Genomic DNA, 14,029 nt, shown 5'->3' with positions numbered 1-14,029 from the left:
GTACCTTGGTTGTCGAACTTAATCCGTTACGGGAGTCTGTTTGACTCCCGGAACCATACGACAACCAAGGTGTGGCTTCCGATTGGCTGCAGAGCTTCCTGCATTCAAGCGGAAGCTGTGGTGGATGTTCAGCTTCCGAAAGACGTTTGCAAACCGAAACACTCATTTCCGGGTTAGCGGTGTTCCTGAGTACAAAGTACAAAGGTGTTCGAGAACCAAGGCACGACTGTAAAGTTATTTGGCTTTGCATTTGACCAACTAGAAGTTGTGTAGAGGAGGCTGGCCCTCAAAATCAAGGGTCTCAAAACGGATTGAGGTAGTTGGGGATGCTTAGCTTGCAGAAGAGAAGACTAAGAGCTGATAGGACAGCCACGTTCAAATATCTGAAAGGCTGTCACCTGGGAGATGGAGCAAGCTTGTTTTCTGCCGCTGCAGAGGACTAATGAGTTCAAATTGCAAGGAAGAGATTCTGACTAAACAGTAAGAATAACTTTCTGTCAGGACAGCTGCTCGACAGTGCAATGGACTACATCAGGAGATAGTGGACTCTCCTTCATTGGATGTTTTTAAACAGAGTTTGGATTGCCTTATTTATCCGAGATTCCTGCAGCGCAGGGGTTGGACTTGATGACCCTTTGGGTCCCTACCAGCCCAACAATTCTATGATTGTATTATCTCTCCTGCAGCGACAGCCATGAATTGAATGAGACGCTGACCGACAACATGGCACAGCCCCTTGCCTATATCCGTTATGAGCCCGACCTTTTCCTGACCAGGTGAGGACATCTGTGTGGAGTGAGCTGCATGCAGGTTGAATAAGAGGATGGAGCCCCCTCCTTGCAAGGTGTCCCTGACAGGATGATTCAGCTCCCCCAGGGTGGAGAGTAAACCAGATGTGAACCATCATCACTTGGCTAATTCATTCCAATGGCTACCTTTTATCTCTGTTGATATTAGAGGCTCTGGTTCCTCATGCAGGGATGCTTTCAGTTCTGACGCAACTCCGCAATAGGACTACCCTGGCCTGTCTTAATACAGTGGTGCCTCGACTTACGAATTTAATCCGTTCCGAAGGCACCTACGTGGGACAAAAAAATTGTACGTCGGAAAACGCCATTGGAAACACGATTTCCCATAGGAATGCATTGGAAACAGGAAAATTCTTAAGTCGAAGCAACCCTATCTAAAAATTCGTAAGTCGAAAAATCCCTATCTAAAACCGCCGTGGTTTCCTTTCGGATGTCGAGACATTCGTAAACGCATGGCCATTAGCCCCGTTCGTGAGTCGAAAAATTTGGTTGTCGAGTCGTTCGTAAGTCGAGGTACCACCGTACTTAGATGACCCTTCTAACTATTGGATGGATAGGAAAACATAGGTGTGTAAAGGAAGATTCCCTGGATGGCAAGATCCAAGTTTGGGGCAAGTACTCTTTTGTGCGAGAACCCCTGCAGAGATGTAAAATCACAAGATATGCAGCAAAGTAAAGTGTGGAAATATAGGCTGTTTATTTAAAGGTCTAATATGCCCTTCTAAGTTCCAAAACTCCCCTCTTCTCTTAGCATAGAAAAAGACCACATGTTTGGTAAGTTAACAATGGTTTACTTACAAACTCTTCAAAGGTCAGATTCATGTGTTTTCCCATACAGCGTTGAGAAAACACAGGCAGCAAAACTTCAGTAGGTTAGTTCCAAAGTGTTGAAAGTTCCTAAATTATTTGTATAGGAACACAGGGGTGGTTTGCAGAAAGCGATGAGGTCTGAGCTGGGAGCCACCAGCTCCTCTTTACACATAGGAGTTCACATGGTAGACCAGGCATCCCCAAACTGCGGCCCTCCAGATGTTTTGGCCTACAACTCCCATGATCCCTAGCTAACAGGGCCAGTGGTTAGGGATGATGGGAATTGTAGTCCAAAACATCTGGAGGGCTGAAGTTTGGGGGTGCCTGTGGTAGACTGACGGAAATCGTAGACTTCCTTCCTCTCAAGGTGAAGGGGAGTAACTTAGCTAAGCCTGGCAGGACAGCTTACTCTATGGCATAAACCGCTTCATGCATTAATTAGACTTAAGCATTTTGGTTATGTGAGACTGGTTATCAGACACTAATTTATCCTACATGATTTACCTTTGATGGGTGGGCTGAACTTGACAACCTTTGGAGTTTCATTAGCTCTAAACATCCCACAGCACTTATTGTCATTACGGGTGGTTTGAATACAAGGATTGGTGATGACATCTCTAGGCCTCCCATTTTCATAATATATAGATTGGGAAGATCTCTTCCTTTTGGGGTATCCCTCCAGGGATAGCTGCCTGAACCATCAAGGGATATTGGAATGGATACGGAGTTTGGAAAGAAATGAAGTTACAATTGATCAACATGGCCAAACTTCCAGGGGTGGGGCAGGGAAAACAGGTGCTATTAAAGGTTGTCAATTTATAAATACTGTATTTAATTTATTTATTCCACTTACTCTATTTCCCACTTTTTTCTTCATGGAGCTCAAGGTGGCTCACATGGTTCTCCCCCTCCTCATATAATCCCCACAACAACCCTGTGAGGTAGGCTAGCCTGAGAGCACTGAAACTGGCCCAACATCACCCAGCGAGGTTCATGGCTAAGTGGGGATTCGAACCCTGGTCTCCCAGTTCCTAGTCTGACACTCTTAAGTGCTCCACCACCGTAGGAGATGGGACTAGGTGGACGGTATATGGATTTTCTTCTTCAGGCAACAAAAGGCCTTGGGTCATCTCTGTAGAGTGTGCAGTAAGCAAACAACCTGGCTTATTTGCAAGGGTTGCCGTGGAGAAATTGGAAACTGCGGCCTACACAATCTAGAACTGACCCGGCTTATTTTCTATGGTTCTTCTCTCCCTCAGCGAGTCTACCCTGAACCGCTACGAAGTGCATCCTGTTGGGACATTTCCAAGCGGTATGAGCCCCGAGTTCAGGACTACCATCAAGGTAAATAAGGAATCGGGACAGAGTTTGTAATGTCAGCAGTAACACAGGGAAGGGTGGCCAATTTCCTCTCTGGCAGGACTCTTCTGCAGTACATCATGCTTTATCATTAGCGGCATTAGTAAGGCAGCGGCGAACCTGTGCCTGGGCTGGTCCACCTCAGATAGCAGGTAGTGGCTCCTCTAAGTAAAATATACAAGCATATCTCTGTGTAGAAGTCTAGCTTCTCAGGGGTCCAAGTCTCGAAGCTTAATTCAGACTGTAGGACTCACATGACTGAATGCTTCTCCAGCACCCCCAGGCACCCTACGACGGGAAGGTAAATGGCATTTATTTGCCACTCTGGTTTCCGTCACAGTGTTCCGTTGCACCAGAAGCGGTTTAGTCCTGCTGGCCACGACTTGGAAACCTGTCTGTGGACAAATGCCAGCTCCCTCGGCCTGAAAGCGAGATGAGCGCCACAACCCCATAGTCGCCTTTGACTGGACTTAACCGTCCGGGGATCCTTTACCTTTTACTAGTGCTTTAAAATCAGGGCTGGCACTCCAGAAGTTTTTGAGCTCCCATTCCCATCAGCCCCCTGGCCAGCCTGGCCAATGGCGATCGGAGCCCAATAACAGTTAGAAGGCCACAGGCTCCCCTCTCTTTTTTTTTGGTTATCTGGTTCCACATTGTACAACAGGCAGAGGCTGCTCGACACACCTGTTGATTTATTACTTCACCATCTTTCTTCTCACCACTGCGATGCCCAGAAGAAAAGCAACTGGCAAAGGCACTGTTCACTCCTATGGGTTTTATAGGTCCTGCCCAATCAGATTTTCAAAGTTCAGTTTAGAGAAACCCACAGTTTCAGGTTCCAGTTTCCAAAAATGGTGACCCTACCTGATTTTTTAAAAAATAGCTTTGTGTACTTTTTTGCTTCATCTATTGAACACTCTTCTCATCCTTGTAGGTGCAAAACCTCGGCTGTTATGCGGTGGAGAATCTCTCCCTCGTCATGGGCCTGCCTGCCACAGCCTATCAGAACAGTGAATTCCTCTCCGTCACCCGCATCATTGCAGATAACGTGAGTCACAGTGGCCTTCACCCGCATAAGTGCTTCGGGGCCTCTGTTCTTGCTGCCATTTTTGGGGTCTTAGGGGAAAATTCCAAATGATACTTTCCTGCTCATGGGGCAGCAAGTTTTCTTGCACAGCCCTGGCAATGCACCACGTATGACTTTGGGACAGATTTGGCCCAGAAGGCTGCTGTTGCTGATCTGCTGTTTCAAAATCTGCAATCTGGTTTGGAGTGAACACTTACTAACGTGTGGGCAAAGAATGTTCTTGTGCTTGCCATTGGGGCATCTGGCTAGCCACTGTGAGAGCAGGATGCTGGACTAGATAGGCTCCCTTTGGCCTGATCCAGCGCCCAGACTCTCCCTATGCTCAGGGCTCACTTATACAAGTCCTTAGATCTAAACCAGGCATCCCCAAACTTCGCCCCTCCAGATGTTTTGGACTACAATTCCCATCTTCCCCGACCACTGGTCCTGTTAGCTAGGGATCATGGGAGTTGTAGGCCAAAACATCTGGAGGGCCGCAGTTTGGGGATGCCTGATCTAAACGTTATAAAAGCTCAGCTTTAGTAAAGTTTAATTTGCAAACAGCTTTGACCACTTCCTCCAGCAATTTGGGTTCAGCAGGTTCTTCTTAATTTTAGCTGGCTGCTGAGCAGGGCTTTTTTTTCCAGCCAAAATTTGCCAGAACTCAATTCCGGCACCTCTCAGGTGGGCGCCATTGCCATTATAAGAGAACAAAGACAGTGTTCATGGCGAGTTCCAGCACCTCTTTTTCTAGAAAAAAAGCACTGCTGCTGGGTATTGTTTAGGTTAGGACATCTTAATGCCAAAAGAGATATGAGAGAGAGAGAGAGAACAAAATGGGAAGGGGCCAAACATGAATAAGGGGAAGGAAGGAAATCCACTCCTGTTCAGAGACCTGGGTGTCTGCTGCAGGTGCTCAAGGAAAAGCTTAGAAGGACCCCTCACACATATTGATGTTCCTTTCCATTTTCCAGGTAACCTGCACCATGCAAAATCTGACAGGGGCCTCTCAAATTGCAGCTGGTGGTGTGATGATCCCTGTTCATCCGGAAGAACTTGTGCACGTAGAGAAACTGGTGAGTGCCCTGTTAGCAGACCTTGTAGCTTGGGTGAATTTGATTGAAGTAATCGCTTACAGTTTCTGGAGTTTAAAGGCTTTATTCATGCAGGAACTTTTTATAATGAGTGGAGATGAGACAGAGAAAATAATAGTATCTTGTCCAGAGAGAATAGCAAACAAAATGGCTCAGCTTTTATGGGTAAAGTTAACTTAGACATAAAAACTACAAACAAGTGCTGTTCAGATTGCTACACAAAGAGTGTCCTCATGTGGTTTAAAGTAACTCAAGAGAAGGAGATGCATTTGTCTTTTTCCAACATTCCCTCCTCTGGCTTCTTCACTGTGACTCAGGCAGCTTCAAGACTGGCTGTCTCTATCACAACCCAACTGTTGCTTTTCCATTGCAAGCATTTTAGTGCAAACTAAAAGGTCAGTTAAAATTGTTTTAACACAATTTAAAATGGTACCATCCAGAAAGGTAAATAGGGAGAGTCCCAAGTGGAGATATTTCCCCCCATTTTATGTTGCATCCACGATTGCAGTATGTACACTAATTTTTATTTATTAGTTTGTTTGTTTAGATTTTCTAAGAACCATTCACTGCTTGATTGTTTTTTAAAAACCTTCATAGCGATTTAGAAAGAAAATAAAGCAATACAATTATTAGTAAAAACAGTTAACAGCATATATGTCACAGTGGCCGGAGTGGACTACTTCAGAGTAACGACGCTACGCAGCTCTGCATTTTATTCTTTTATTGGTGCTGCGTATTTACAGTGCTCAAGTCATTGCTATTTACACGGAGCGATGTTGTCAGTCGGTTTCAGAACCTCCTAATGGCTTTTGGCGCGTCTTTCTCCAACACAAAAGCTTTGGCAGACCCATCCTCTTGCCCCTCCTCTTCCTGCGTAATTCTGGAGTTGGAGGGATGGGTCTTCCCCCCTTGCTTGCCCCTTCCTGTCCCACCTGGGACCCTGGCTCCTCTACCTTGCCTGAGCCTCGGACACGACTTCCTGCTTCCCCACTGGAATCGGAACTCTCCCTGCTTTCCCCTTTGCTCGGGGACGGGCTTGAACTCAGGAGGGGAGGGACTTCGCGATATCCCCTGTCCCTCACATCCACCCCCCTCCCAAGCTCTCCTTCACCCCTCCCCAGGCCCCCCCCATGTGTCGGTGACGACTGGAAGCCTAAGAACTCAGTGCTCTCCGAGCCCGTTGGTGTGAATACCTCCCCCCAGTCCTGCGAGCCCCCCCCTTCCGCCTGGGCGGACGGGAATCCCAAAAAGTCCGTGGCGTCAGAGCTGGTGGGGGTAAAAACGTTCTGCCAATCTGCTCCTTCCTCTGACTGGGTGGATCTCGGTGACACCCATACCTCATCCTCTGGTTCCTCAAACTCCGCTTCCCAGCGCCATGGTGAGCTGCTCTCCCGTGCCTCCTCCTCCTCCCCCTCCCTTTCCATGTGCCAGGGCTTGGGTCTGTGGGGAAAGAGGGCGTGAAATTCTTCCACCAAGAATTCCTCCTGTATCTGAGTGGCTGGGACCCATTCATTCTGGGACGGTGGAGCATCCTCCCATGCCATGAGGTACTCCAGTCCCCCCACCCCCCACCTTGAATCCAGGATGGCCGTGGCCTCATTGAGTTGCTCCCTGCCTTCCCTCTCCCCCCCTCCCTCGTGGGTTTGTTCGCTGTCTCGGAGCCTGCTGCTTTCCCTGTACGGCGACAGCAGCGATCTATGAAACACTGGATGCACCCTCATGTCCTCTGGCAGTGCCAGCCTGTATGCCACCGGGTTTACCTGTTGCGTGACCGTGAAGGGGCCCAGCCTTTTGGGTGCCAGCTTTTTGCACCTCCCTCTGGTGGGAAGGCCCTCCGAGGACAACCACACCTTGTCCCCCACCCTGATGACCTCCCCTTGTCGCCTGTGGCGATCTGCCCCCTTTTTGTACGCTTCCTTGGCCCTCTCCAAGTGTTCTCTGAGCTGCTGGTGCACCGTCTCCAGTTCCTCTGCCCAATCCTCAGCCTGTGGGCCCTCCTCCTCCTCCTCCTCCCTCTCCCTCTCTGGGAAAGATCTGAGGTCGCGCCCGTAATTGGCCTTAAAGGGCGACACCCCTGTGGAGACGTGCACTGCATTGTTGTAGGCAAATTCTGCTAGTGGCAAGCGATCCACCCAGTCCGTTTGCCGCTGGCTGACGTAGCATCTCAGGTACTGCTGCAGAATGGCGTTGACCCTCTCCGCTTGTCCGTTGGTCTGCGGGTGTCTAGCCGTCGACAAGCTGACCTCCACCTGCAGGAGGTTCATGAGCCGCCGCCAGAACCTGGAAACAAATTGGCGGCCACGATCCGAAATAACCCTTAAAGGTAATCCATGCAGTCTGAAAATGTGATCAACAAACAGTTTGGCTGTCTCTTCTGCCGAGACTGCCCTGGCACACGGTATAAAGTGACACATTTTGGACATAAGGTCCACCACCACCAACACTGCAGTCTTACCCCTGGACGAAGGCAGATCTGTGATGAAGTCCATGGACACCACTTCCCACGGCCTGTGTGGTGTGGCTAAGGGCTCCAGCAACCCTGGTGGCGCTGCTCTGACCACCTTCGCCCGCTGGCAGGTGGTACAGCCCCTTACATAGTCTCGAACATCTTCCCGCACCCCTGGCCACCAGAAGTGTCTCATGACTAGGTGAGCGGTTTTGTCCCTTCCAAAATGCCCCGCTGTAGGGTTGTCGTGCATCTGCTTGAGGACCGTACGTCGAAGCTGGGTGGTGGGTAGGTACAGCGCACCCTTGTAGAAAAGCAGCCCTCTGCGTTCTGCAAAGTCTTTTGCCTGCTCCCTCCCCCCTCTCAGTTCTCTGAAGATGCGGTTGGCAAATTCATCCGCTGCCGTCAGTGCTGTGAGTTCTGCCTCGCTCACCACAGCTGCTCCGCAGGACCATGCCGACGGGGGGAAAATGTGCCTTGGGGCTGGGGGCGCCTCCTCCTCCATGTACTCTGGCTTGCGGGAGAGGGCATCCGCCCTGACATTCTGCTCCCCCGGGATGTAGTGGATGGAGAAGTTGAAGTTCGAGAAGAACTCTGCCCACCGTATCTGCCGCTGGTTGAGCACCCTGGCAGTTCTCCAGAACTCCAGGTTCTTGTGGTCTGTGCACACCTGGATGGGGTGCTTCGCGCCCACCAGGAAGTGTCGCCAGTGCTGGAACGCAGCGTAGATCGCAAGAAGTTCCCTATCAAACACTGTGTAGTTGCGTTCAGGCTGTGTCAGCTTCCTGGAGAAGAAGGCACAGGGTCTCCACTCCCTGTTGGCGTCCAGTTGCAACAAAATTGCGCCCACAGCTTTTTCAGAAGCATCTGTCTCAATGCGTAGGGGCGCGTCCTGCACCACATGGAACAGGTTTTGGTCTGAGGCGAACACTCTCTTGAGGCTTTCGAACGCTGCTTGCGCCTCTGGTGTCCACTTGAACTTCTGCTTGCCTCTCAGGCAGTCCGTGATGGGAGCCGTAACGCGAGAGAAGTTCTTGATGAACTTCCTGTAGAAGTTAGCGAAGCCTAGTAGGCGTTGGGCATCTTTGCGCGTCCTGGGGCTGTGCCAGTCCAGGATGGCCTGCACCTTGTCCTTGTCCATCGCCAGCCCCTTGTCTGACAGCTTGTAGCCCAGGAAGTCCACCTCTTTGGTGTGAAACTTGCACTTCTCCAGCTTCACATACAGGTGGTTCTCCTTCAGGCGTTGCAACACCTCTCTGACATCTTTCACATGCTGCACTGGGTCATTCGAGTAGATAAGGATGTCATCTAGGAAGACCAAGCATTTCCTGAAGAGGAGGGACCCCAGGACGTGGTGCATGAAGGCCTGGAAGCATGCTGAGCCCCCTTGCAAACCGAAGGGCATCACCAGATATTCAAAAGAGCCCAGAGGCGTGAACATCGTGGTTTTCCATTCATCTCCTTCCCGGATCCTGATCAAGTTGTACGCCCCCCTTAGGTCCAGCTTGGTGAAAATCTTGCCCCTGCGTGCCGCTGTCAGGAGATCATCCACTCTGGGCATGGGGAAAGCCACGGGCTCTGTCACCGAATTCAGCCGTCTAAAGTCCACCACAAGACGGCGCTGTTGCGTGTCTTTCTTGTCCACCCAGAAGACCGGGCTGCCCCCTGCTGCCTTGCTTTCCCTTATGAACCCCCGCTTGAGGTTCTTGTCGATGAAAGCGCGCAGATCCTCCAGCTCCTGGTCTGACATGGCGTACAGCTTGGCTGGGGGTATCGTCGCCCCTGGCACCAGGTTGATCTGGCAGTCAAAAGGCCTGTGCGGGGGTAGGTGGTCGGACTCCGCTTCGCTGAAGACCTCCTGCAGGTCCCAGTACTGCTTGGGTATTGCCTCACCCCCTTTGATATGCATGGTGGCCACCGTGGCTATCGGAGGCCCCTCCCCTGGTTGGTGCTGCATGCAATGTTCCAGACAAAAGTCTGACCCAAACGTGATGCACCTCTGGTGCCAACTGATGGAGGGGTCGTGGCGCGCCAGCCAGCTCATGCCCAAGACGATGGGGGGGTCTGAGATGGTGGTGACGTTGAACGCCAGTGTCTCTGAGTGCCTTCCCACCGTCATTCTCATGGGGGGGGTTTGATGTGTGATGGCCCCTCCCAGCAGCTCCCTGCCGTCAATGGTTGCTACGTGCAGAGGAAAATCCAACTGCAAAAGCTGGATTTGGTGCTCTTCTGCAAAGCTTCTCGAGAAGAAGTTGGCGGACGCCCCACTGTCAATTAAGGCGAGGACCGTCAGGGGATAGCCATTTGGGAGCGTTAGCGTCACTTCTAGAACCACTCCTGCTCTGGGAGGGGTGGGCTGGCTCTGCACCTCTCTGTGCGGGTGGGCGGGCTGGGGCTGTTGTCTGCTGACTGTGCCTGGCTGCTGCCCCTTGTCTCCTGCAGCCAGGCTTTCCCGTTTCCCTGCTGTGGTGCTGCGTCAGTGGGGGAGGGCACCACCGTTCCCGCCTTTCCTTGCCACTCCCTGCGATGTGGGCAGTCTCTGACGAGATGCTGGGGTGAGTTGCAGAGAAAGCAATTCCCGCCCCTTCCCTCCTTGCGTCTTGGCGCCGCTGGGGTTTGAAAAGCCCGCGCGCGCGCGCTATCAATCTGCATGGGCTCCTGGTCCTGGCTGGCTCCAGGCGTGGCCTGAAAGGGTTGTTGAGGGAGTGGCTTCTCCTGCGACCGTGGGAACCAAGCCCGCTTTGCGCGCGTCGCTTGCTTGTCGTTCCACCGGGATTCCTGCCTCACCCCCACCGCCAGAGCTGCTTTGCTCAGCTGATCCATAGTACTGGGCTTTGGACCTCTCGAGAGTTCATCCTTCACCTCCTCGCTCAAACCCAAGTAAAACGCAGCTTGCATGGGAGGCGAATCCAAAACCCACCCCAGTCTGTGCACCAGCATGGTGAATTTCGCCCAATATGCGCGAACTGTCATATTTCCTTGGCGTAAATTATGCAGTTCCTCCTTAGTCTGGTCCAAATGACTATCGGACGAATACATCGTCCTCAAACCTTCTAGAAATTGTTGGACATTTTTCATGCAAGGATTCTTGGTTGCGATTAATGGTCTTAGCCACTCCCTGGCTGCTCCGGTGAGATGTTCCACAATAAACGCTACTCTGTGCTCATCATCGGGGAACTCATTCTGGTGCAGCTCAAGAGCATACACGATCTCAGTCTCAAAGCCCTGAAACTCCTTCGGGTCTCCATTGAACTTGCTTACAAGGGTCCCTGCTCTCCTTCCTGGCAGCACTTGGACTTGGGGAGCCCCTCCCGCCTTGTTTTTCTCTGCATCCAGCTTGTTTTGGAGGTCTACCGCCACCGCCCTTAAATGCTGCTCTTTTTCCTGGAGCTCTCTCACCTGTTCCGCAAGTTGTAGCCGGTCGTCCTGGACCTTCTTAGTCTCCTCTTTAGCTGCCTTCAATTCTCCCTGCGCCTGCAGCGACAGCTGTTGCAGTTCTAGCTGGGCTTGCTCAGCGATCTGCCGCCACTTCTCCGCCTCGGACACGCTCATCCCGGCAACTCCGAAGTAGCCCAAAAATGATTAGGAGGTTGCTGTCACAGTGGCCGGAGTGGACTACTTCAGAGTAACGACGCTACGCAGCTCTGCATTTTATTCTTTTATTGGTGCTGCGTATTTACAGTGCTCAAGTCATTGCTATTTACACGGAGCGATGTTGTCAGTCGGTTTCAGAACCTCCTAATGGCTTTTGGCGCGTCTTTCTCCAACACAAAAGCTTTGGCAGACCCATCCTCTTGCCCCTCCTCTTCCTGCGTAATTCTGGAGTTGGAGGGATGGGTCTTCCCCCCTTGCTTGCCCCTTCCTGTCCCACCTGGGACCCTGGCTCCTCTACCTTGCCTGAGCCTCGGACACGACTTCCTGCTTCCCCACTGGAATCGGAACTCTCCCTGCTTTCCCCTTTGCTCGGGGACGGGCTTGAACTCAGGAGGGGAGGGACTTCGCGATATCCCCTGTCCCTCACAATATATTTAAAAACATTCAAAATATAAAATAAAATCAGCAATAAGCTAAAACAGATTGAAACCCCTAAACCTACCACATGCACACCATGTTACCAATGAAAACCACCCCATAATCACCCCATTTGAGCCAGGTGAAAGGGGGGACTGGGGGGGCTACCCACCCCCTCCACTTCATAATGTTATTTGGATTTTTGAAGCCCGAGAGAAGAGTTGATCTTTCAGTTGCAGGCTTAAAGGAGGACAGCAGTAATTGGGTGCTACTAATGGGGTGCTAGCCAAGGTTGTGCAGTGGTTACGGTGTTGGACTAGTAACTGGGAGACCAGGGTTCAAATCCCCACTGAGCCATGATGCTCCCTGGGTAACTCTGAACACAGTCACTGCCTCTCAGCCGATCGTACCTCACAGGGTTGTTGTGGGGATTTGATGAGGTGGGCTGGAGAACATGGATCTCCTTGGAGGAAAAAAGGTGGGGCTTAAATGCAACATATAATTAAATAAATAACGCACCCACATCTGGAAGCAGCCTAGGTTGTGAAGCGGGGGGGGGGGGGAGGTACAGTAAATGCCTAGAATTCTGCCCACGCTTTGATTGGGTCTTGGGTGGAACGAGCAGAGGCAAAGAAAGGGCTGAGGTCTCTCTTTCCTGCCAGAATTGCACCAACGCCGGATGCCAAGTGGTGAAGTGTGAGCTGCCCCACATTGAGAGGAACGCGGAAGTCTCCATCCACCTGCTGAGAGCGGTTCACAACGAGTTTTTCAGGAAGGCAAGTGCAGACTTTGTGCCCTCTCTCATGCATGCACCCTTGAGTTCCTGCTTAAGAGGGTCTTATATGCCCTTCGCTGGTAGCATGGGAAAATCTGGACTGAATGTGTGTGTGCGCGCGCATAGGTAGGTACATAGGTAGGTAAGTAAGTAGGTGCAGGCTGTCATGACGATGACTGTGTGGAGCTTGCATAAAACCTGCACATCCAATTTGTTCAGATGGAGCAGTAAACTCTCCTGGAAGCACCTGCTGAGTTTGAAAGTCACCAGAATGGAACTCCTTCTTCGCTTTGTTCCAAGAATGCAACAGGGTTAGAGAGCATCCGGTAGCAGGTTGAGGCTGTGATGGTGGTTGTGGAATGCAACCCCTAAAAAGGCAACCTTGCCTCTGTTCAGTAAAGCAGAGTGTTCTATTGAGAATCTAGGGGCATCACTGCCTCTCAGTCTAACCTCCATTACAGGATTGTTGTGTATGCACCACACTCCATTGAAGGATAAATGCAAGAACGAAATAAATAAACATAAATGCACTTGCCAGCTGGAAACCTGCCTTGGGAGGCTTTTCCTCTTCTTCTAAACACCCCTCTTGTCTCTTTTTTTCCATCTCGTGGACAACAAAGGCTAAATTCAAGACTCTGAAGGTTGTGAGCAGGTTCACGCTGACCAGCCAAGAGGAGAGCCTTCTGCTGCTGTCGGAGGCTGCCCATCAGCGGGAGGTAGGAGGGGCTGCTGGCCTTTCCAAGGCTGGGGTGGTGGTGGTTTGAGCTGCAGCAGCTTCTGTCACAGCAAAATAATAATAATAATAAATCCCCTTAAGAATGAATGGAAATGGTTGGCTTTGTTATGCAAGCGAATGATTTCCAGGGAATGCGCTGTGTATGGTAAGCGGGACCTGTCTGTATGTATTCACAATCACAATAAGGGATGAAAGCTTGGGGTGTGTGTTTAAAAGAGTTGAGTGCATTGGGTTCAGGCTTAAGAGAAATCAGTGAGAAAACCCTGTTCATATCAACTGCTCTCTTGCTGTCTTTGTGATGCCCTTTCAGTCTGAGCTAACCAGTTCTGAATCCTCATCACGCCTCCCAACACTACCAGTGGGCTTTTTGCTTTGATTTAGCAGATTTCTCCTCTTTCTCGTTACAGACCATCTTGGAGATCATACAGTCCAATCTGGTCCCTCTTTCGCTCTGGATCCTGATTGGCAGCATCATTGGGGGGCTGCTGCTGCTTGCTCTAATTATCATCTGTTTGTGGAGGGTAAGTGTCATGCTAACGGCCTCAGGTTGCACAGGGAGACAAGCTTAAACAGGTCACATGACTAGTTTGGCCTTCTAGCTTATGGATTCTTAATTGCTGAGACACAACACCGAAAGAAGAATCACAAGGCATAAAATTTCGGGACTGTCGACACAGGCCCGGGGGGGGGGAGTGCCCTTTCCGCAGGCTGGTGCCCTCCAGATGTTTTGGACTACAACTCCCAGGAACCGTGGTCTGAAACATGGGGACATCAGAAGAGCCTGTTGGATCTGGCCAAAGGGGGCCCCATCTAGTCCAGCATCCTGTTTTCACAGTGGCCAACCAGGTGCAATACTCTTCCCTGCTGTAGTTTCCAGCAACTGGTATTCAGAAGCTTTGCTGCCTCCAACTGTGGAGGCAAAG

The 14,029-nt window shown here is 50.9% G+C and overlaps 1 protein-coding gene across 1 annotated transcript in view; it reads left to right on the top strand.

Moving 5' to 3' along the window:
• The window catches only part of ITGA10 (integrin subunit alpha 10), an 80,772-nt gene that overhangs the window by 63,657 nt on the left and 3,086 nt on the right, over positions 1-14,029 (top strand). Inside the window, exons 23-29 of the mRNA XM_035098930.2 lie at positions 687-776; positions 2,879-2,963; positions 3,913-4,026; positions 5,019-5,120; positions 12,258-12,371; positions 12,991-13,086; positions 13,514-13,627. Coding sequence (XP_034954821.2) covers positions 687-776; positions 2,879-2,963; positions 3,913-4,026; positions 5,019-5,120; positions 12,258-12,371; positions 12,991-13,086; positions 13,514-13,627 — 715 coding nt within the window. The remainder of the gene's footprint in view (positions 1-686; positions 777-2,878; positions 2,964-3,912; positions 4,027-5,018; positions 5,121-12,257; positions 12,372-12,990; positions 13,087-13,513; positions 13,628-14,029) is intronic.

Source organism: Zootoca vivipara, chromosome 17 (assembly GCF_963506605.1).
Source record: "Zootoca vivipara chromosome 17, rZooViv1.1, whole genome shotgun sequence".
In the NCBI taxonomy this organism is placed as follows: domain Eukaryota; kingdom Metazoa; phylum Chordata; class Lepidosauria; order Squamata; family Lacertidae; genus Zootoca; species Zootoca vivipara.
The sequence above is the reverse complement of the archived record's forward strand: the minus strand, read 5'-3'. Positions and strand labels throughout refer to the sequence as shown.